The 23,011-nt window shown below is 39.9% G+C and overlaps 1 protein-coding gene and 1 pseudogene across 4 annotated transcripts in view; one reads left to right on the top strand and one right to left on the bottom strand.

Moving 5' to 3' along the window:
- The window catches only part of Lyst (lysosomal trafficking regulator), a 200,316-nt gene that overhangs the window by 118,659 nt on the left and 58,646 nt on the right, over window positions 1–23,011 (top strand). For 3 of the 4 annotated variants that reach the window (XM_008847035.3, XM_029570379.1, XM_029570378.1), the window contains exons 25-30: window positions 202–432; window positions 2,366–2,532; window positions 3,463–3,615; window positions 14,421–14,612; window positions 17,275–17,453; window positions 20,090–20,296. In XM_008847035.3, coding sequence (XP_008845257.1) covers window positions 202–432; window positions 2,366–2,532; window positions 3,463–3,615; window positions 14,421–14,612; window positions 17,275–17,453; window positions 20,090–20,296 — 1,129 coding nt within the window. Of the gene's footprint in view, window positions 1–201; window positions 433–2,365; window positions 2,533–3,462; window positions 3,616–13,502; window positions 13,635–14,420; window positions 14,613–17,274; window positions 17,454–20,089; window positions 20,297–23,011 lie in introns of all 4 variants that reach the window. The other variant, XM_029570377.1, reaches the window with a different exon arrangement.
- On the bottom strand, window positions 11,624–12,433 carry LOC103745126 (annotated as a pseudogene).

Genomic DNA, 23,011 nt, shown 5'->3' with positions numbered 1-23,011 from the left:
GGATGGACTTCCGGCAGCAGGTTTTACCTTATTATGGGAGCCTATAATCTTTAAAGAAGAAAGGCTAAGACTCCTTATTCTCCAAACTTATTTTTTATTGCTTCAAAATCAGGTTCACAAAATCACATGTAGTGCCAAGAATTTTTTCTACTTTGTGACTAACTGCCCCTAACATGCTCAGCACTGTCTTTCTAATTACAGATTTGATCTGGAGGATGTGAAGCAAATGGGACTTTTTCAGAAGTGGGCTATCATTCCAGTTCTGGGACTAATAGAGACCTCTCTCTATGACAACATCCTCTTGCATAATGCTCTGTTGCTGCTTCTTCAAGTTTTAAATTCTTGTTCTAAAGTAGCGGACATGTTGTTGGACAATGGTCTGCTCTATGTGTTATGTAACACTGTAGCAGCTCTGAACGGATTAGAAAAGAAGTAAGTTTTAAACTTTTACTTAAAATTGCATTTGATACATATGTTAGACAGGGAAACTCATAGGTTACCTTATTCATTTTTCAATGCTTTTAAGAGTTTCTGTCCCACAAATTATTAAATTAACTCACAGAGCGCATGATTTTCATCACTTTCTAAAATGTTTGGTTAAAAAGAAGATGTTTAGGAGCTGGAGACTTGGCTCAGGGGTTAAGAGCACTAGCTGCTCTTGCAGAGGACTCAGGTTCGATTCCCAACACCCACATGGCAGCTAACTACTGTCTGTAACTCCAGTTCCAGGGGAATCCAATGCCCTCTTCTGACCTTCTCGAGCATTCCACGACATAGGTGCACTTTCATACATGCAGGCAATACACTCATACAAATAAAATAAAAATAATAATAAGATAAAATAATGAAAATAAATAAATTGTTGATCTTTCTGAATAACAAAAGTGTTTATTTGATCTATTTTAGGTATTTAGAACTTGTATAATAAGTTTGCTCTCAGATATGTTTACCAAGCTTCCACCATAGTCTATAAAGTTCTTATCCACCAGGAATAGACGATTAAAGAGATACAGTAATTCATTATTACACAGCTCATAAACAGCAGAGGAACATGTCTCACTTCAAAGCCAGTTTTGAACTTGCTGTGCTATTGTGTCACTGTTACCTTAAGTTGTTTATAATAATGAGACTGTAGCAATTGTAATGTGGCTTTAATAATAAATAATACTTTATCACTATTAGTACAAATTAACATCTAATAATCAAAAGTATATTAGCAAAGGGCTACCCACCAAATGAGTAAAATCTTTGAAAAATAAGTTAATTAGATACTATAGTTTTGGTATCCCCACTTCTGGTACATAGCTTATCATTTTTACTAGCATAATGTTAAAATATATAAATCTTCAGAAGCACCATCTTGTTGTACATTAAAGCACTAAATGTCCATATTTTTGCAGAGCAAGAAGAGCCTATCTTTTGTGATTGTCTGGGGCAAAGATAGACTACTGTGTTCACTCAGTTCTGCTTTCATTGAGCACCTGTTAAACATGGGGTCCATGTACTCATGCATGTGATAAGTAGAAACACAGAATATTAGATATCCTCAACACACCTGATCTTTATTGAAGTACAGTGCATGAAATCAGTAAAATTGAAGACATATCTGTAGACTTGTTCTGAAAGTAGTTTCTCCTTGTAAATTACACTGATAATCCCTGTATGCTGCTGTATTACTTAGACACAAGAAAGTTGTATTTCTAACTCTTACTTAATTTGGAAACCCTAAATGGATAAAGTATGTGTCTGATGTCACACACCTGAAGTATATTATCAAAGTTAAGCTTGTAGGCCGAGTAACTGGTTCATATTTTTGTTTATAAGTGATTCATACTCATTCGAGCCCATTATCCCTTTTAATTCTAAAAGAAGTGTAGTTTATACAACTAAAACTCAGAGAAGTTAATTAAATTCCTTCAAGTTCACCATTTCTGACTATTGTTGCTAACCCTATTCCTTTTCCCCACATGTAGGTCATTTAGGTTGCTATGTGTCCTTGGAATGTTTTGTGCTGATCTCTGTTGCTGCATTTATTTGTTGGCTGTTTATCATGCTCTCGTAACTTGTGTAGTTCTCTGCAAGACTAGTTCTGACATGAGTCAGTGTGTCTTATTTTAATCCTAATATGCAGTGTATATCACCTGTCATAGAGTAAGCAGGAATAAGTGTGAATGAACACACCCCTGGGGCAGTGCTCACCTGCCATGGAGTAAGTAAGTGTGAATGAACGCATGCTGGGGCAGTGCTCACCTGCCATAGAGTAAGTGTGAATGAACGCATGCTGGTAGAGTAGAATTTAACAACTTTGTGGTCTTAAATTATTGGCTGTTTTTCTTATAAATGTCTTGTTTTTGGTTATCTTTAGCATTCCTTTGGGTGAATACAAATTGCTTGCATGTGATATACAGCAACTTTTCATAGCAGTTACGATCCATGCTTGCAGTTCATCGGGCTCACAGTATTTTAGAGTTATTGAAGACCTTATTGTACTCCTTGGATATCTTCAAAACAGCAAAAACAAGAGGACACAAAGTAAGAATGCCTTTTATGGGTTTGTGGGGAGTTATATAGTAACGAAGCACATTATCTGGGCCGAATCTCTTCTATTTTACTGAAGGTTTAACCTTATTATGTGTTCATATTAACTGCTGTTCAAAGCAATCTTTGAAGTGATGAAAATAGAAAAAGCGATGATGACTTGATGTAATTAGTAACTGGCAACATCATTGGCAGAAACAATTTTAAAGTAAATTTCCACACAGTCACTATAAATTTTTTGTTTGTTTTTTGAGGCAATGTCTTACGTAGCCCAACAAAAAATTTATAGTGACCATTTGAAAATTTATTTTTAAATTGCTTTTAAGGGCATAGAGAGATGGCTCAACAGTTAAAAACACTGGCTACTCTTGCAGAGAACCCAGTTTTGGTTTCTAGTACCCATATGGCAGCTAACAACTGCCTGTAACTCCAGTTTCAGGTGCTCTGATGCCCCTTCTGGCCTCCATGGGTATTAGGCTCCCACACAGTGCACATACATACATATAGGCAAAAGATGTACACATTTTTTTTTTAAAAAAAATTTTTTTTTGGTCTTTTTGAGACAGTGTCTCCTGGTAGCCCCAGCTGTCCTAGAACTCTCTATGTAGACCAGGCTGGCCTTGAACTCACAGAGATTCGCCTGCCTCTGCCTCCCAAGTGCTGGGATTAAAGGCGTGCACCACCATACCCAGCCCTAAAAAATATTTTTAAAAATTGATTTAATGTATAGCTTAAAAATACTAACATCAAAAACCCATGGTAATAAATTTTGTGTCTAAGGTTTTATTGTTTAGACATTTGACTATTATAGCTTAGATGTTAAATACTATAGTTTAGATAGTCAATGTTAAATAAAATAAATTTAGTTAAAAGATTCAAGCTATGGTGATAGCTTGAAAATGTTCTGATCTGTTTTCCTTTTAGATATGGCTTTGGCCCTGCAGCTTAAAGTTCTCCAGGCTGCTATGGAATTTATAAGGAGCACAGCCAATCATGATTCTGAAAATCCAACAGATATAGCCCAGTCACCTTCTGCTCCCCACCACTCAGTGGTTCAGAAGCGGAAAAGCATTGCTGGTAAGTGTTAACAATGGCTTTCTAATAATTATAAATTAAAAGTAGCTGTACTTTCCTGTACTCTGGCGCCATTTACTTTGGAAACATATTTCTTGCCAGGCTTAGTAATCTCAGCACTAGGGGGCAGAGGTAGGTAGGTAGATCTGTGTGAGTTCAAGGCTAACTTGGTCTACCGAGTGAAACACTGTCACTATAAAACAAAAACAATTAAAGGTTAAAAATGTATTTCTTGGAGCTGGGCGTGGTGGCACACACCCTTAATACCAGCACTCAGGAGGCAGAGGCAGGCGGATCTCTGTGCGTTCAAGGCCAGCCTGGTCTCCATAGCAAATCTAGGCCAGCTGTGACTACAGAGAGACCCTATCTCAAAAGACTGAAAGAAAAAAAAAAAAAAAAGGGGTTTTTTGTTTAAAAACTTAAATTAAAAAATCGAGGCAGAGGCAGGCGGATGGATCTCTGTGCGTTCAAGGCCAGCCTGGTCTCCATAGCAAATCTAGGCCAGCTGTGACTACAGAGAGACCCTATCTCAAAAGACTGAAAGAAAAAAAAAAAAAATGTGTTTCTTGGTTGAAAAACTTAAATTAGAAAATCCAAGAATGTTTTCTTCTCAGCTGAAATTATTGTGCCAGAAGTTATGCAGAATGCCACAGGCCAGTTTGTATAAAATTCATATAGACCATGTTGAGGAGTTTTAAGTTTTATCCTATTAGGATCAGAGGTATTCAGGAGGGCATGATGTGTTAGACGTACATTGCCTAAAGAGGACTGTGGCTCCTGTGGGGAGTGTGGGTTAGAAGAGAGCAAGTGGAGAGTGCGTGTGGGGGCTGTTGCAGCAGTTGAGGCCAGCAGTGGTGGCTTGCAGATGGTTAGAATTCACGCGGTGTCAGAGCGTGGACCATCATATAGGAAGTGTTGATTTTGTTAGGATCCTGGGTTTTCCACAAAATCTGCCATTTCTTTTATATGGCCATAATCCAGAAATGTAATACATACAAATGCCACAAACCTAGTATCTGTGTTCATGTGTACACACACATCTACATACAGTGGTATGTGTAAGAATTAATGCTAGAATCTAGGCACTGCTCAGGTCATAATATCTGCAGCAGCCTTTTTGTGTGCACACATGAATATGTATCTGTGATATATTGCTTGAAGTTATACTCCCATAATTGTGAAGGCTTTTAAGTCCAAATCTTTCTTCTTCCACTAATTTCCTTCCTTGTGTTTAGTGCTATTCAGAATCTTAAAATCATGTGAAAAACTCACCCACAAAGAAATACTTCTAAATAGGTTTTCTAGTAATATGTTTAAAATTTGCTAATAAGTGTCCATATAACTAAACTTACTGCCTCTGTGCCTTCTTCCTTGTTTAATATCTAGACACTCTTTCCTACTGAGCCACTCTCCTGTCGTACCTGTCTTCTGTCCCAGGTAAATTTATCTAGCTGTAATGCTCGGCTTCCAGCGGACGACTCCTTCTCTAGCCGCAACTGCCTAGGTGCAGCTGGCCCTCAGTTGTTATCAGAGTATATCTACCCCCTGCTGTTCCTCCTCCACTTCTACACCTGGGTGCAGTGTAGTTCATGATTAGCTTACACCTGGGTCAGGACCACAGCCACCTTCTGTGATTCCTCTAACATTCTATTATCTCTGTTCAGATACTCGCACTGAGCCTCCGTGGCCTGTACAGCTGCAAGTATGTTATGAGTCATCTTGATTCAAACCATTGGATAATGATTGCTTGAACTTTTATTTTGCAACCACTTAGATGCAGAATCAGAATGTCTACCCCACCCCTCCCTCATTCTTATTGATACATGTCCCACTCGTATCTTTTCACTACACCCCGTTCTTTTTTCTACTTTCTCTTCTAGCCTCTTATACTTAGGTTTATGTTTTCCCCTTTAAGTTGTTGATGCAAAAAACACACCTCTCACCTCAGAGGGAATAAGAGATAGTTTATTCTGGAGCCAAATATGAGTGACCATGGCCTAGGAACACAGATTTAGGTCTTCCCAAATTCCATGTTCTAATGAGGTAGCAGTTTCATGAAGTTTTTATAGAAATTAAACGAAGGACATAAATCAAGACACTTTTCAAATACATTGGTGGAAATATCAGATGAGCATGTCACAGCTACCTGATGACACCAGCTTTTTTGGTTGGTGGAAGCTAATGGACTGCTATGTTAACACATTTCAATAGGTTTCGCCTGATAATCACAGGATGTTAGATCAGACACAGAAGTGGAAAGGAATAGCTAGTAAGGAGGCTAGTGATGGCCCAAGATAAATTGTTATCAGGCTCTGGACCCACAACAATCCAACCTCTCCACAGTCTTTGATTTTCTAATCAGTTAATCAGCCTTACAAAGGGAGGTTGGAAGGTACAATTCTTTCTACTAAGTAAATGCAGTTGCCATAAGTCATGTGAGGCTTATAGAGCCCTGCAAATTTCTAGCTTGATAAAGAACCCTGTAAATCATTCAGTCCAGCTTCCTCATCTGGCACACACTGCACAGCTCTGCATTCTTCTATTTGTGTCTGATACCACATGTTCATCCTAGGGCTAACACCGCCCTTAGAACCATCTCACTCAAGTCTGTCCCAAGAGTTCTTCTTGTTTTGGATGCTACCAACACTTAAGTTCTGTTTGTGAATCTGGTTTGCAAAATAGCATTTTATATGTTAAAATGTTTTCATGTTGTTGCTCTTACACATATATTTGGGAAAGACTTTTTATATTGCTACATTATAAAGTTGCTGTCAAAAGTATTCTGGCTTTGTAGAATATAAAAATGTTCAGTCCCTGCTTCTGAGCAGTATGGTTCCAAAACCCATTTCAGTCCACTTGGTCATGATTCTAAAGCAACTTCTTTTTCATCAATTACATCATGAATTGCTACTTCAAAGACCTGACCAGGCTGTTCTCATTACTAATAAATGTTTATGGAGGTGGGTTTTTTCCTAAATACACTCATTTAGTATTTGTTGAACACTGTGGAGATAAATTGCATCTCCAATGCCACAGCCAGAGCCAGGTGCCCCTGGCAGGGGTCAGGGGGTCTTACACTATAAGCAGTGCCTCTAGGGTCTGTGTTCTCACACTCCTGGAGAAGGAAGATGCTGTAGTGTTCTAGATGAATCTTCAGTCAGCCTCATGTGTGTACCATTCTGCTCAGCAGTCCTGAGTTCTCTTCGATCCCAGTGAACGAGGCCTGCTTCCTTGGCCTCACAATCTTTTCTTGCATATATACAGAGAGAAATGTGATATTACTTAAATGGTATCATGCTCTACCAACTATTTGCACACTGACTTCTATTTCTAATGAATATAGACTTCTTCTCACATTAAAGAACACAAGAAGAGCTGATCTTCCTAAAGCAAGAGACTCTAGGTAGGCTGACTCTATCACTGTCGCCCGAGTTCTCTTAGTGTCCCTTGTACTTGCTGCTATTAGACGAACCACATAATACATATTTATCTGAATTTTGCATAGTTTATACCCTTGGGGAGTGGAGAGACTTACAAAGAAATGAACACCCAATACCCAGCACCCAGCACCCAGCTCTGCATGGCTTGGCCCGCTGTTCCAGATCGCTTTTGTCCACGGTCTGCCTTATCTCGGCATCCCTGCATGCCCAGTCACCCCACAGAGTTCCATGAGGGGTCCACAGCGTCTTCATGAGGTCCCCCAGTACCCCACAGGGTTCAGGGTAGGCTGGCTCGCTCACCTGCTCCCTGTTCCCTGCTTCCCAGAATAGCGCCAATTCCTCCTCCTTTCCTTCCGGTCTCCCAACACGCTAGGCTCCACCTTTCTTCCCAGGGTGCCCTGGGCTCCCATGGTTCTTCAGAGGAAGTCCGAGAGGAATAAATCATTTTTGGGATACACTCCACCCCTTTCCTCCCCTCTCACAATCTTTCTGCCAATCTTCCGCAAGGGTCCCTGAGCCTTGGAGGGAGTGACAGATGTAGAGCAATCTTTTTTTTTTTTTAATATTTCATTTATTTGTTTGTTTGTTTATTTATTTGACCTTTTTGAGACAGGGTCTTCCTGCAGCCCCAGAGGTCCTGGAACTCACTATGTAGAACAGGCTGGCCTTGAACTCACAGAGATATGCCTGCCTCTGCCTCCCAAGTGCTGGGATTAAAGGCATGCGCCACCCCACCCAGCTTTATTTATTATTTTAATTTTATGTGTATGCATGTATTGTCTGTGTGCAGGTAAGTGTAACTGTGTTGTGCAATGCCCATGGAAGTCAGAAGAGGCTGTTGGATCCCCTGGAACTAGAGTTTCAGACAGTTGTTAGCTTCCAAGTGGGTGCTGGGATTTGAACCCTGGTCTTCTGCAAGAACAACCAGTGTTCTTAACTGCTGAGCCATCTCTCCAGCCCTGGGCAATCTTTTTTGTATCATGGTGAGATACTGACTTCTTGGGCTTCCCCATCATTCATCTTCAAGACATGGCCACTGATCTATCTCAGTGGTGTTTCCCCTACTATAAAGACAAATGGAAGGAATTAGACACATCTAAACAAACGTGAATGTACATACAAATGCCTAGAAGATATCCTAGTAGGTATTCTTTATTCATTAAGCAATATACTTGTAACAGCTTCCCTGCTAGGGCCTGTAGCCTTTCTCAACACAGGGGGTTGGCCTGATCTACAGCACCAGATGTGTGTTCTACCCCTAGGAGTGGCCTTATCCAGTTAGAAATTTGTCAGTTGTAGATATGTTAGTCGAGCCATTATTGCACATGCAGGCATTGTTTGGCATGGCCATAGTGTGCAGCATGCTATGGTCCATGGTTGAGTAGAATTATAGGGGAACCTTTCTTCCCCAACCATCTGCATAGCGCCTTCTGGCACTATGAATGTCATCGATCCAGTGGCATGGAGTTTTTGGTTTGGTCTCAGCTCCATCTTTTCTTTTCCTCCCATGCTCACATCATGCAGTGTCTTCAGCAACATGGCCTTACTGACCTTTCTAGTGTACAATCGACATTAGTGGCAATATTGAGGACCTCTATGATCTTTCTCTGACCAACAGCTCATAGAGGGACAACCGACCCCTGGTACTGTAGATTTTCTTCACAGTTTTATAGTTTGGGATCCTCTGTTTTTATCTTATCTAAGCATAAAATTCCCAAGAATCTTAGTTATAGCCAGCTTCTTCATGTATCTTTCAAATGGGTTTCACATCTGTAAAATACTTGAAGGAAGGTTAACATCATAGTAAATCAATTATAGACAAGGTCTAACACAGCATGGAAAGGTTTTATCCATTCATATTAACTGTTTTCTCCATAGATCTTTGTTAGGTACCATAGCATGGGTAAGAGGCATTAATTTGGTTAGTTCTTTACTATAGTTATCCCTTGGGAGTCACTGTGTATTCTGGGGATCTTGCTTGGAGTCTCTTTGTATTCTTTTATCTTTGATACACTTACAGGTGTTGGCTCCTGTTGCCTGACCCTGCAGCGGGCTAAGGAGGCAGGGGGTTTCTCTTGTCCCCACTGCACCTGTTGGTTCCCTGAGTCAGGCAGGCTTTGGGTCTGCCTCCTGACTGTACCATATCTGTCATCTCTCCATTGACCAGACCTGGCTGCTGGGGGAGGCCTTGGTGGGAAAAACTGCCTCCACCCCTGGCATAGCTTTTATCAGGAGAGAAATGTAACTTATTCAATCTTTGGAAATCCGTCACCACCCCTGGGACAGCTTTTAGCCTTTGAATGCCTTTTGTAAACTGTTGTTGTGGTTTTAAAGCCTTCCAAAAACTCCTTAGTACCAAATTTGGTTTTCCATCAATTTTTTCTTTGGGAATTTGGGCTCGACATAAGTCTTGCCACATTTGTCTTCGAGTAACCCAAATGGACTATTTCTTCTGTCTGGTCTTTTTTATATCTCTTGTTGGGTATTCCATTATTCTACAGACACATTTTACATGTTGGTCAGAGTCACTTAGATCTGCTAAAGCCTCTCTCACTTACAAAGATCCTGTCCCATTAAAGGGCTTAGCAAAACCATTAAAGCTCTATACCATTCTTGAGGTCCCAGTTGAATTAAGCTTTCCTTTATATCTCTGGTGAACACAGTCTTATCAGGCCCAGTGAACTGGGCATCATATATTGCTTTTCTCATACTTAGTTCTCTCAGTAATGCCTGTGCTCCTTTATAGTCCTCCAGCCTCTGTTAATTATAGGAGTTTCCCTTGGTGATGACCATGTATCTTTAATGCCTTCCACCAGCCATCCCATTAAGGACTGCCCCCCCACATTGGCCTAGATTGAATAGCCTATATCGCAAGGATGGATGGGCGGTTATATAACTCAGCTGTGAAGCTTCTGAAGGACTTAGACTGACGTTATTTGCTCCCACATCCCATACACTCACAAGCCACATGGCAAGGGGCTCTTTGACTGCTTGCTTGTAACTTTTTCCTAGTTTTAACAGTTCCAGTGTGGAGTATCTCCTAGCTATAGTACTCCTTAGCTTTTTTTTTCTTTTTGTATCAAAGGTTGAATCTGAGGGGCAGCTTCAGCTACTTTTATTTTTAGATTGTTCCCTTTTTCATTATTATCTGTCTTTTTTCCAGAGTCCTTGGACCTTACACAAGTTAAAATGCCCCCCCCCTTTTTTTTTTTCTGGTTTCGTTTTGTTTTTTCCTCTCTCAAGCTCTGCAACTGAATCTGCCAGCACCTCCCTAGCCTTTCCAGCTTCCCCTGCCTTGGGCAAGTCTTTTTTTATGCAAAGTGGCCACACCCCCTCTCTGGGTTCTCTGCTTCTGTCCAAGGCCTATAAAAGTGTTTCTAGATTTTTCTATAACCTTTAAAGAATCTTCATATACCCACAACTGGGCTATTTCCCTACATTTACAACACAGCTGTGGCCCACGCTTCTGCGTGGCTGGCCCTTTTTTAGTTACATATTTCATAATTCACTGTAAGATCCACGTCAGCGCCACTATTAGCTCCCTTGCTTTTCCCAAACTCCCACGGTTTGTCGCTTCCAGTGCCATCCTGCCAGCTGCGCCAGTTTGTTGCCTGAGTTCTTTTAGGGTCCCTTGCTCCTGGTGCTATTAAACAAACCACATAACACATCTTTATCTGAATTTTGCATAGTTTATACCTTTTGTGGGGGAGGGGAGCGACTTACAAAGAAACCAACACCCGGCACCCATCTTGTGTCCCTGCATGCCCACTCACCCCGCAGAGTTCCTTGAGGGGTCCATGGGGTCCAGGGCAGGCTGGCCTGCTCGCCTGCTCTCTGTTCCGTTTTCCAGAATGGCACCAATTCCTCCTCCTTTCCTTCCAATCTCCCACCATGCTAGGCTCCTGCCCTGCGCTCCCATGGCTCTTCAGAGGAAGTCCGGGAGGAATAAATCATTTTCTGGCTACAATCACAATAGATGAACTTTCAGTGAGGGACGTCTGAGGACACTAACTTGACTCAGTAGGTCTTAAATGACAGAATGTGTGAATGCCAGTGGGGGGCCATGAGAGGGTGCCAGTGGAGAAGGGAGTATAAAGATGATTAAGATTGAGATATTCTGTATGAAATACATAAAAATTCAATAAAAAGAACATAAATATCCTTTAATGAATGAGCAATAAATTTTGTATAGTGTTGTGATCTCCTTCCTAGCTTTTATCAATAAGCAAAGTTCTTTATTTCCTTTGCAATTATAAGCAAGATTGCAATATACATTCTTTCAAGTAAAAACCTTATACATTACCCATAGTGCATGAAGGCAGAAGAAGCATTGGGGTATCACTTAAAGCATATCCATCCATGTAATTGTTGTTCATATAGGTAGATAGTAGAGTAGTAGAATTGGCATACAAATGAATTTCCGTCATATGTTAACCAATAAAAACAATACCAACCATTAACATTTTTTCTTTGTGAGAATGGTATGGGCACTGTGGGGGGTTTTTTGTTTGTTTGTTTATAAGACAAATATTTAATGAAAATATGTATAATCCTTGGTGCTCAATAGTTACATGGAACTGTCAGAAATGTAAAACAGCATAGATAGAAGAAAATGTTATGTATTGTCATCATCTGATTCATCTTCTTCCTTCAAAGATTCCTTAGCATATTTCTCAGCTTCTTCCCTTATATCGTTTGGGACAATCTCATGTCTTCCTTTAGTCAGTTCACCAACCTAGCTGAGCTCTAGTTCAAAAGCTTTATCCTTAACTTCAGCATGTACTATGTAAATTATTTTTGCAACTTCTTTAACTATATCATGGCAGGTCATCTCTTTCATCTGAAGCTTTTCTATTTCTAAGTCTTTGCAGCTTGCCTTGCTTTGCCAATGGTACAACCCCAATAACCATATGAAACACCTGATGGATCAGTCATATAGAGCTGAGCACCGTCATTTGCACTGTAAGACCCTAACATAAAACTGCAGCCAAAAGGTCTAACAGCACTGTAGAGTGTATAAGCATGTACATACATGGCCACTCTGCAGTATGTTTTAGTGGAATGTTATAGCCAAAGTTAGACTTAAAGTTGGAAGCTTCTTCTCTTGCTATGTCTGCTAGTTAGCACGCATCTGCCAATAAACCTGCTGCTGCCATTCCAACATGTCGATTAACGTTAAAAAGTCGTTTGTTGGCGCCTTTTTCTTAAAGTTTGGAAAGAACTAATTTTTCTACCCCCAAAATAACACCGTCTTTACATCTGATCCCAATAGCTGTACTACTGTTTTCCACTGCCTTCATGACTTATTCAACTTGAAAAACTCTTCCATCAAGAGAAAAAGTAAAGGCTGACAGGTCATACCCAGTGCCGATGGAGTTCATGGTACTGAACCACCCGGCAGCCCAGGGCTTGGAGGCCTCAAATGCCTCTCCGACGCCACAGTTCCCCACAGGCTAGTAACAGGCTCACCCATTGGCTGCGCTCTCAACCAATGGCCTTTCTCTCTGTGCCTTGTGTTTTATATTCATTATTTTTTAATTCATAAAACAATGTTCTTGATTTATTCATTCAAGTAATTATTGAGCACCAACCATGTACAAGTTGTTTACTTTATCTTCATAAAACTGGGAAATGTGGTGAATGAGTACATAAAGAAATGTATTGAATACGGTATCAGATATTGAGACATACCTCCCTGTGAACTAAGCTCTATTTTCCAAGAAAGAGCTTACAAATGAAAACTGAGGCTTAGAAAGAGAAGGGCTTGAGGCCACACCAGCTCCGCGCGCTTGAAGCCTGCGTGCTCAGCTACACTTCCATTTCCTCATCCAGTCTTATTCAGTGTCTTGCTACCTCACTGTACTTGGGGATTAAGATTATCATTGATGGGGCTGCAGAGATGGCTCAGCAGCTAAGAGCACTGACTGCTCCTGCAGAGGACCCAGGTTCGTTTCCAGCACCCACATGGCGGCTACGAACCGTCCTTAACTCCAGCTCCAGGGGAATCGGAAGCCCCCTTCTGACTTCCCGGCAATGCAGGACACAGGTGCACTCACATACATGTAGGCAATACACTCATACACATAAAATAAAAATAATAAATAAAATATTTTTTTTAAATGATTATCATTGACTTAAGGGGAAGGTGTAACCTGAGGAAACATGAGGATGAATCTACCTCAACTAAGGACCTTGTCTGACAGTATTATTCCAAGAGATCTCCAAGATAAGAATTTTTGTTTATTTCTTTTTTGCCTCAAAGATGGCTACCCACAAAAATTATTAGCTGATTAAAATTACTTGTTACTAGACAATATAAAGTACTACTAAAAATTTTAAGTATCTTGTAGGGTAAGTTGTTAAAACCTGTGAAAATTTAGTCAGCTGGAAATAATTTGTAAGGAAGTTATTTATGGAAATTGATATATGTTTTCATAATTTAAAACAAAGGTTCAATTCCAATGAAGGGTTCTGTTATTCCTCATCTACCAAGACGTCATTTTGGTTCCTATGGTCAGCTTCCGATGCCCTTCTTCAGTCTCTTACATCAGGACCCCTCCTCCCAGCTCTCTCCTGGAGCAGGTGCAGTAAGAGCAGGAACAGCACTCTTCCCTGTTCACTCTGAGGAGCTGTTTCCCAGGAAATACTTTCCAAATGATGCACATGCCTCTAATCATCTTCCTGGCCAATCACTGGATTTGCATTCACCCTTATGATCTCTAAACTTTTACTGACTGATTTCTTCTTTGTCATTATGTATAGTTTTCCAAAGTGCTTTATAAAATTCAACAACCGTAATTATCCAGAAATAGTAACACTTTTTTACTAAAATATGCTCTTTAAAACTGTTGATGATTTTGTAATATAAGGAAGTGAAACAGTATTTTAAAAAGTATTTTATCAAACATCAAAACCATTAATATTGAGCTGAGAATGGTGGCGCACGCCTTTAATCCCAGCACTTAGGAGGCAGAAACAGGCAGATCTCTGTGAGTTCAAGGCCAGCCTGGTCTACATAGCAAGTTCCAGGCCAGCTGGGACTACAGGGAGACCCTGTCTCAAAAAGAACCCCCCCCAAAAAAAACCATTAATATTTTGAGTTTTTCAGATGATTCAAACTTTGATAAGTGGTGACCATCCTGTGTCACTGCCTTCAATATTGTCATTTTGGACTTTGAAAACTAGAACTACTGTTGCACTTCTTTAAAGAAGGAAAAAATGTTAATTTCTCTTACTCTCTTTTATATAAATTAGTTTTGTAATAAAGTTTTTCTCTTCATGGCCTAATCATAAAAAAGTTGCAGTAAAAATAGATTCTTTGATCATCGTTAACTGTGGCATTGGATGATTTAATTTATGTGCTTAAAGGTCCTCGAAAATTCCCCATGGCTCAAACAGAGTCTCTGCTGATGAAGATGCGTTCTGTGGCCAGTGATGAACTGCACACTATGATGCAGAGGAGGATGAGCCAGGAGCACCCAAGCCAGGCCTCGGAGGCAGAGCTTGCCCAGAGACTGCAGAGGCTTACCATCTTGGCCATGAACAGGATCATTTACCAAGGTAGTCCAGACTTCACCCTTCTCCTTCAGATACCGAATCAACCATCACCAGGGAAATAATGTCAGATGAAGATGATCAGATTTCAACATTTTTTAATAGAGTAATAGAGGGTTTATTTGATGGAAATTTTTTTAATTTTTGTTTTTTACTGAGGTTTTGTAATTTCATAGAAAAGTTCTTAATAACATTTAGACCCCCTCCTCATTCATGCCCCCCCATTCCCCTGCTGGACCTCATGTGTTCCACCATACACATGCCCAAAGGGGAGCAGATTTTAACTTTTTACACGGCATTCTTTTTCTTTTCTTAAAATCCACATGATTAAAGATTTTTTCATTTGAGACTTGAGAGTCTTGAACAAAAGTCTCTTTTTTTGTCAGTTTTTGTTTTTGTTTTGATACTGGATCTCCCTGTAGCCGCAGCTGGCCTGGAATTCACTGTGTAGACCAGGCTGGCCTTGATCTCACAGAGCTCTGCCTGCATCTACCTCCTGAGTGCTAGGATTAAAAGTGTGCACCATCATGCCCCATTAAATGCTAGTCTAGGTGGACCACTGATTTTGAAATAATATGTTTCTGCAATTTTTAAGGTGGTAATAAATTTGTAGGCAGTAGTTAAGAAATAATGCAGAGGGCTGGAGAGATGACTCAGCAGTTAAGAGCATTTGCTGCTCTTCCAGAGGACCCAAGTTCAATTCCCATCACCCACATGACCGCTCCCAACTGCCTACCCACATGAAGTGCACGTACACTTAGGTATACGTGTATATGCATAAAATAAAGCTTAAAAAGTCTTTAAAAACAAAAACAAAACTCTAAAAGAAAGAAGAAAAGGAAGGAAGGGAGGGAGAGAGGGAGGAAGATCCTGTGTTCACGTTATCCAGTTCTCCCAAAGAGTTTTACAAAACTATAATACAGTCACTCTCTCGGGCGAGAAGCATGGATATGGCTAAGGAAGGCCTTCCCATGACTCCAAGGAGCTGTCTTGTTGCCCTTTCCACTCCACTCCCCTTCAGCCTCTAGTGCCTTCATTGTACCTTCCATTTCTGTGGTTCTGTCCTTTCCAAAGTTATGTAAGCCACGCAGGCACAGTGGTGCATGTCTGTGGTCCCAGCACTCAGGAGGCTGAGGTAGGAGAACTGTTTTGTTCTACCTTAAGAGCCTAGGAGAGCAAGACTCTGTCACTAGAAATTAATATTATATACACAGAATCATACAGTCTGCTGCCTTTTTACTCCACATACACGTAATTCTCTGGAGAGTTGCCCTGTGTGCTGAATGCATCAGTGGTCTGGTTTTTTTGGTTCATTTGTTTGTTTTGGGTTTTTTTGCCGGGTTAGGGGGAGGGTATTAGTGCCATGATGTTGATGTACCAGAGTTTGTTTAATCTCACATTGTTGAAGGGCATCTAAGCTGGTTCCAATTGGCATTATTACAAAAAATAATAATAATAGTAAACCTATCCACACTCATGTATAGGTTTTTTTGTGTGAATATAAATCTTCATTTTCTGGGATAAATACCCAAAGTACATTTCTTGTACTATATGACAGTTTTGTGTTTATTTTGTTAAATACGAACCAAGCTTTTCCAGGGTGGCTGCACAGTTTTACATTCTTTCGGCAACACACGAGTGATGCAAGTTTCACTGCATTCTCACCAATATTTGGAGTTGTCATTGTTTCATATTAACCGTTCTGCTAGACATATGGTGATACCTCACTGTAGTTTTAATATGCAGTTCCACGGTGACCACGTTAACGTAATACCTAGAGCACACACTAAAAGAGCTGTTCAAAACAGACAAAGGACAGCAACTAAAACCACGATAGCCATGTCCAGTGGTGCACACTTGTAATCCATTTGGGAGGCTAAGGCAGTAGGATCATAATTCTGAGGACAGCCTGGTCTACAAAACAAGAAAAAGCAGCTCTTTAGCCAGTGTTCTCACTCTACTCACAAAGTGACTGTGTAATGATGAATATGTTACCTGCTTTATCATTTCACTGTATAGATGTGTACCAAAACATCAAATTGTACACTTTATATATAGTATGTAATTTCAGTTATGCTCCAGTAAAGCTAAAAAATAATTAAATCATTATGGGTGAGTCAAAATGGAATTCTTAAAAACTATTTGATTAATCCTAGGGAGGCAGGAAAAAGAAAATAGTAATTGTCAATCTCTAAAGAAACATGATAAGCCCAAAGGGAATGCTGTTGTTGTGTTTTAACTTTTCTAACTTACAATGGACAACAGACTCCCAGTTTAAATCCAAAACCGAGCCAGGATAACCACATTACAGCATTAATTGGTAGCACATGCAGCCACACATTTCACAGATCCATCCAGTATATGTGTCATGTGGTCTTTCTGTTGATTTTTACAAGAATCCTATGGTATTGGTAATTTTTCACCTTATCTTCATGAGTAAATTAACCATTTATAATTTCATAGCACAAGTATTTTTAAATGTCTACAATGTTTTAAGTGAATTCATTCTTCTATCACATTTTGTCTGCCTTAACTAATACATCTACTGCATTTATATTGTGATAAATGAGTTAGTAATTACAGAGGCCTTTTGACCAGCGTCATTGCCATGTATAATAGCTAGGTATCAATGAGTTAACTAATTTTTTATTATTTTTTTAATTCAAAGAGTTGAATTCAGATATCACTGATATTTTGAGAACTCCAGAAAATGCAACTCAAGACAAGACCTCAGTTTCCCAGACTGAAATTTCTGAAGAAAATATGCATCATGAGCAACCTCCTGTGTCTAATCCATTTCAGAAGGAAATGCTCACATACCTGGTAGAAGGATTCAAAGTGTCTATTGTAAGTAACCTAGTGACTTGGGAAATGTTCATGCACAAAAGAAGTAGAGGCCTATGTATCTAAACTGTTTATTTCCAAAATCATATTTCCTTGTACCCTTTCAGCATTTTCTGAAACTGAAACAATTTGAATTTATTTTTTTTTGTTTTTGTGTTTTTGAGGTAGGATCTCACTATGTAGCCTAGGCTGGCCTTGGACTTACAGACCCTTTGCCACAGTCTCCTGAATGTTGAGATTGCAGGTGTATTCCAGTATGCCCAGCTTGAGATTTTAATAGTAGAATAATATACTTTGTTCACGTATCAATTACAAAATGACTTGCCTCATACAGGACCAGAGAAGAAAAAGGTTTTGATGGTCACTGTGACTGTAAATGAATAGCCTATTTTCTTTAAAGATCTATTTCTATGCATGTGTGTGTACACATGAGTACAGGTGCCCAAGGAGGCCAGAAGAGAACATCAGATCCCCTGAAGCTGGAGTTACAGACGGTTGTGGGTCACCCAGTGTGGGTGTGGGGAACTGAATGCAGGCCCTCTACAAGAGCAGTAAGTGCTCTTAACCACTAAGCCATGTTTCCAACCCTGAAAACCCTGTTTTTAAAGGACTTTATTTATAGCTATACTCTTGAGTTTCCAAATTATTATGAAGTTTACGAAGATCTTGGCATAAACATCTAGTACCTTCAAAACTGGTAATAGAGAAAATTGACAGGTGTCAGGCTTCAGTTGTCATCATCTCTCTCAGGTTTCTTGGGGTCTGTTTACAGTTGACCATGGGAACAGATCAGTCAGTTCACTGCCAATAGCGCCAATAGCCAATCAATTCTAGTAAAACCAGGAGTCATTACTGTCAATCTCTGACTCCAAACTAGATTTTAGTGTCCAGCTGTGAACATTAGGGCTCGTAGGACTAGAAGTAACTGGAAAACTATTTCCAACACTCTGGATGAGCTCCAAAATATACTGATTCCAGTATTAAACCCAAGTGACTTAATCAGGATTAGGCTAACATTACTGGAGCTACAGTTGAATTTAGTTGGTTATTGTTTTTTTTAGGGAAAAAACTGATGGCTAATGTGTGTATAGTTCTAGATTGTAACTGTTAAACTCAGTACAGCAGTACTGACTTGAGTTTCTGTAATAAATTTGTCTTATACTGTAAAATCAAAGTGGACTTATCTACCATTGTTCTCCAATCGTTTGTTTTGATTCAGTTTGTTAAATTATTTTTATTTTTTGTGTATGAGTGTATTTCCTGCATATAAGTGCACCCATGTCATGAAATGCCCATGGATGCCAGAAGAGGGCATCAGATCCCCTGGAACTGGAGTTATGGACGGTTGTTAGCCACCATGCAGGTGCTGGGAATTGAACCCCAGTGCTCTGCAAGAGTGGCCAGTACTCTTAACTGCTCTGCTATCTCTCCAGTCCCTTGATTCAATTTTTAATTGACAATCTCCTAAGCCTTTGGGAGTTTTTGAGAACTGACTCACGACATTAGGTTCTCCTATTCTTCTCTCTTTTTTAAATTGTGGTAAAATATATAAATGGAATTTACTGTTAAGGGTACAATTCAGTGTAGTTCAATTGTTCAATCAGCATCACTATCCATCTCCAGAACTTTTTTATTATGTCAAACTGAAATTCTTTCCTTATTAAATAGCTCCCACCACCCATCTCCCATCCTAATAACCTCTATTCTACTTACTGTTTCTGTGAATTTGACTCTTCTAGATACCTCATGTAAGTAAAACTGAATGATAGTTATCTGTGGCTGATTCCACTGAGTGTGATGTTTTCAAGGTTTCTGTTGAAGCATGTATCTGACTTGATTGCCTTTTAAGGCTGAAAAATATTCCATTGTATACATATACCTCATTTAGTGTATTCTTCCATTCCTGAGTGTTTGGATTATTTCTGCATTTCAGCTACTTTGAAAAATGTTTTTATGAATATTATTACACATCTGTCCCAAACTCTCATTTGTATACATATGTGTGTAAGTTTCTAACTTTGAATTTTAAATCTAGAATGATACATGTTCCATTCCTTAAGACTTTCTTAAGACTGTTTGAGGTTAGTATATTATTGTTTTAAAAGTCTGATCCTGGCCGGATGTGGTGATGCATGCCTTTAATCCCAACACTCGGGAGGCAGAGGCAGGGGGATCTCTGTGAGCTCAAGGCTAGTCTGGTCTATGTAGTGAGTTCCATGACACCTGGGGCTACAGGGAGAACCTATCTCAAAAAGACCAAAAAAAAAAAGTCTGATCCTGGACCTCCAAGATGACTCAGCATCTTCAAAACTTGCTGACAACCTAAATTCAATCCTCAGAACCCATGTAGAGGTAGAAGGAAAGAACTGACTCCTCAAAGTTGTCCTCTGACCTCCACATGCACACCATGCATAGACAACACACGCGTGCACACACACACATCACGCATTCACGCACACATTAATAATAAATTTTTTTGAGACAAGGTCTCACTATGTAGCCCAGGCTGGCCTCAAACTCAGATCTGCCTGCCCTTGCCTCCTGAGTGCTGGGATTAAAGGCATTTAGTACCCACCAGGCCTGGCTTAAATGAAGATTTTTTTCAAGTCTGATCCTAATTCACTCCTATTTTAACTTAGGGTTCAAGTAAAACCAGTGGTTCTAAACAACAGTGGACTAAAATCCTGGGGTCTTGTAAAGAAACCTTCCGAGTCCAGCTTGGGAGACTGCTAGCACATATTTTGTCACCAGTCCACACTGTACAAGAGAGAAAGCAAATATTTGAAATAGTTCATGAACCAGCTCATCAAGACATACTGCAAGACTGTCTCAGCCCATCCCCACAAGTAAGTACCTCAGCATTTCCTAAAGCCTTTCAAAATGAGACTTGAAATTAAACTCCATTTTCCTGCTTCATGTCATGAGTGTAGTTTTCTGACCAACAAATTTAGCCTGAGGTCTCCCTTCACATGCTTCCAGACAGGTCACTTCGATTTCTCTGTGTTCATTTCCCAGTCCTTTTCCAGTGTTTAGATTAGAAGTGCAATATTTGGGGTCTTATAGGATCTTATAAGGTTAGTTGTTGCCATATTTTGAGTATTTTCTTTCAGTACTGGTAGGAGACATTTTAAAAGTGCTTTATTGTCTGTGAAATACCTATAATGAGTATCTCAAACAAGAATACATACGACATCTTTAAATAAATAAATAAATCCCTTAAAATAGAAAAAGAAATGGTCATTTGGAGTGTTCAAAACCAAGAACAAGAAATGTATCGTTTGTAAATTCTGTCATTTCAGGAGTTGATAGATTAAACGATTTTGGAGGGCATTTTAACAAATCCTTGTAAAATTAAATATATAATCTATAACCCTGTCATACCATTTTTAGATATTTACCCAAAAGAAATAAAAATATATGCCTCTGAAGACACTATACAAGAATGTCCGCGGCAGTCTTTTTCATAATGGTTCCAAACAGGAAATAACATAAGTGTCTATTACCAAGAGAATGTATAAGCAAATGGTGATATAGTTACACAGTAGATGATATTATTTGACAAAAAGAAGCAGATTGCCCTTATGGTTGGATCCCAGAAACATAGGACTTGGTAAGAGGGCAGCCAAACACAGTCAAACAAGCAGTCTGGGATGCCCTTCCATTGGGCCCAAGGAGAAGCCAAAGGAAACTATAAGGAGGGTGTTCAGGACAGAGACTGTCTCTGCACAAGGGAGGTGAGAGGGGATTGACTGGGAAAGAGCATGAGGAGACTCTGGGGAGGTAAAAGCCAGATTTAAACATCTTGTTTGGGTATTGATTATCTGGGTATGTGCAGTTACCAAACTACTGGTTGCAAACACTCTTAAGTTTTATTGTATATAAATTATATCTAAATAAAGAAGGTAAAAGATGATATATTTTTAAAGGTCCGCCTATCCTCTTTAATGCCTGGAAAACTCATGAGTCGTGGGGTCATATTGACACTTTCCACTTTCTCTTATATTTTGTATTTTTGTTTCTTTGTGATAATCTTGCTTTCTGATGATACTAGCAAAATCACCTGCTTTATCTTCCTGTGTATATAATATTTTTAAAATAAGATTTTTGCTAATGGCATGAGTTGGGGCTGGAGAGATGGCTCAGTGGTTAAGAGCACTGCCTGCTCTTGTAGAGGGCCTGGATTTGATTCCCAGCACCCACATGGCAGTTAACAACCATCCATAACTCCAGTTCCAGGGGCTCTGACGTCCTCTTCTGACCTCCACAGACACTGCACAACATGAGTGCACCTACATACATGCAGGCATAACACTCATACATGTAAAATTAAAGTAATAAAAATTTTAAAAGATTTTTACTAATGACATGAGTTGTACCTGAGAATAACCAGCATTCATTAATAACAATCTCACTACATGTAGTTTTAAGATTTCTTTGTGGTCCCCCTTGTTCTTAGGACACCATTAGGCCTATACAGTGGACGATGTTGAATTATAGACACATTTAAAATAGTTGTCTTTATTTGGTTATGGCACCAGCTTCAACCAGATAATTAGATTCTTCCTTTTTCTTAGTCCCCTTTTCTCCCTTTAGGAATTCCATTGGGTTTTTATTTAATTTTCACCCATGTAAAATGTCTACATAGTTCCAAAATCAAAATTGTGACACGCAGCTTTCAGATGCTTTAGCATCTATCCCATGTCCCTTCCTTCCTTCCCTCTCCTTGTAGGTAGCCACCTGTGCTTTGATTTCTGTTGAAGATGTCACCAAGTCTGAGATAGCTACAGAGCCCTATGCAGGGATGTTCTGATGCTTTTGCACAGCTGAACTCTGTTGGCCTTCTCCCTAGGCTGGAAAGCCCCAGACTGCTTTTCTGTTAGACTCCATGCTGATAAATTCTCCTCCCTCCATAGTCACTCCTCACTATCCCTTGCAACCTTCCCATCCTGTGCTGCCACACTGCTTTATGTGTAAAGCTCACCCAGCCTAGGGCCCCATCCTCTCCTTTGTCTACCACTCAGCCCTTGACCCAGCTCACTCCACACTCCTTCTAACCCTTTTCCCTATAGTCCATTCAGAACACTTTCTTCTGAAAACTGTCATTAAAAGGTTAACTTTTATACACTTTAGCATTTTGTTAATTCATAAAAATTTACGTTTAAGCCGGGCGTGGTGGCTCACACCTTTAATCCCAGCACTTGGGAGGCAGAGGGAGGCAGAGCTCTGTGAGTTCAAGGCCAACCTGGTCTACATAGTGAGTTCCAGGACAGCTGGGGCTGCAGGAAGATCCTGTCTCAAAAAGACCAAAAAAAAAAAAAAATTATGTTTAATAGATTCAGTTCTTTTTTTTTTTTTAATGTGTATGAGTGTATTGCCTGCATGTATGTGAGTGCACCCATGTTGTACAGTGCCGTGGAGATCAGAAGAGGGCTTCAAATTCCCCCAGAACTGGAGTTAAGGATGGTTTGTAGCCACCATGTAGGTGCTGGGAATCGAACCAGCTCCTCTGCAAAAGCAGTCAGTGCTCTTAACCACTGAGCCATCTCTCCAGCCCCTAGATT

Source organism: Nannospalax galili, unplaced genomic scaffold (assembly GCF_000622305.1).
Source record: "Nannospalax galili isolate Female #2095 unplaced genomic scaffold, S.galili_v1.0 scaffold1463, whole genome shotgun sequence".
NCBI lineage: Eukaryota > Metazoa > Chordata > Mammalia > Rodentia > Spalacidae > Nannospalax > Nannospalax galili.
This window is presented reverse-complemented; position numbering and strand designations above follow the sequence as displayed.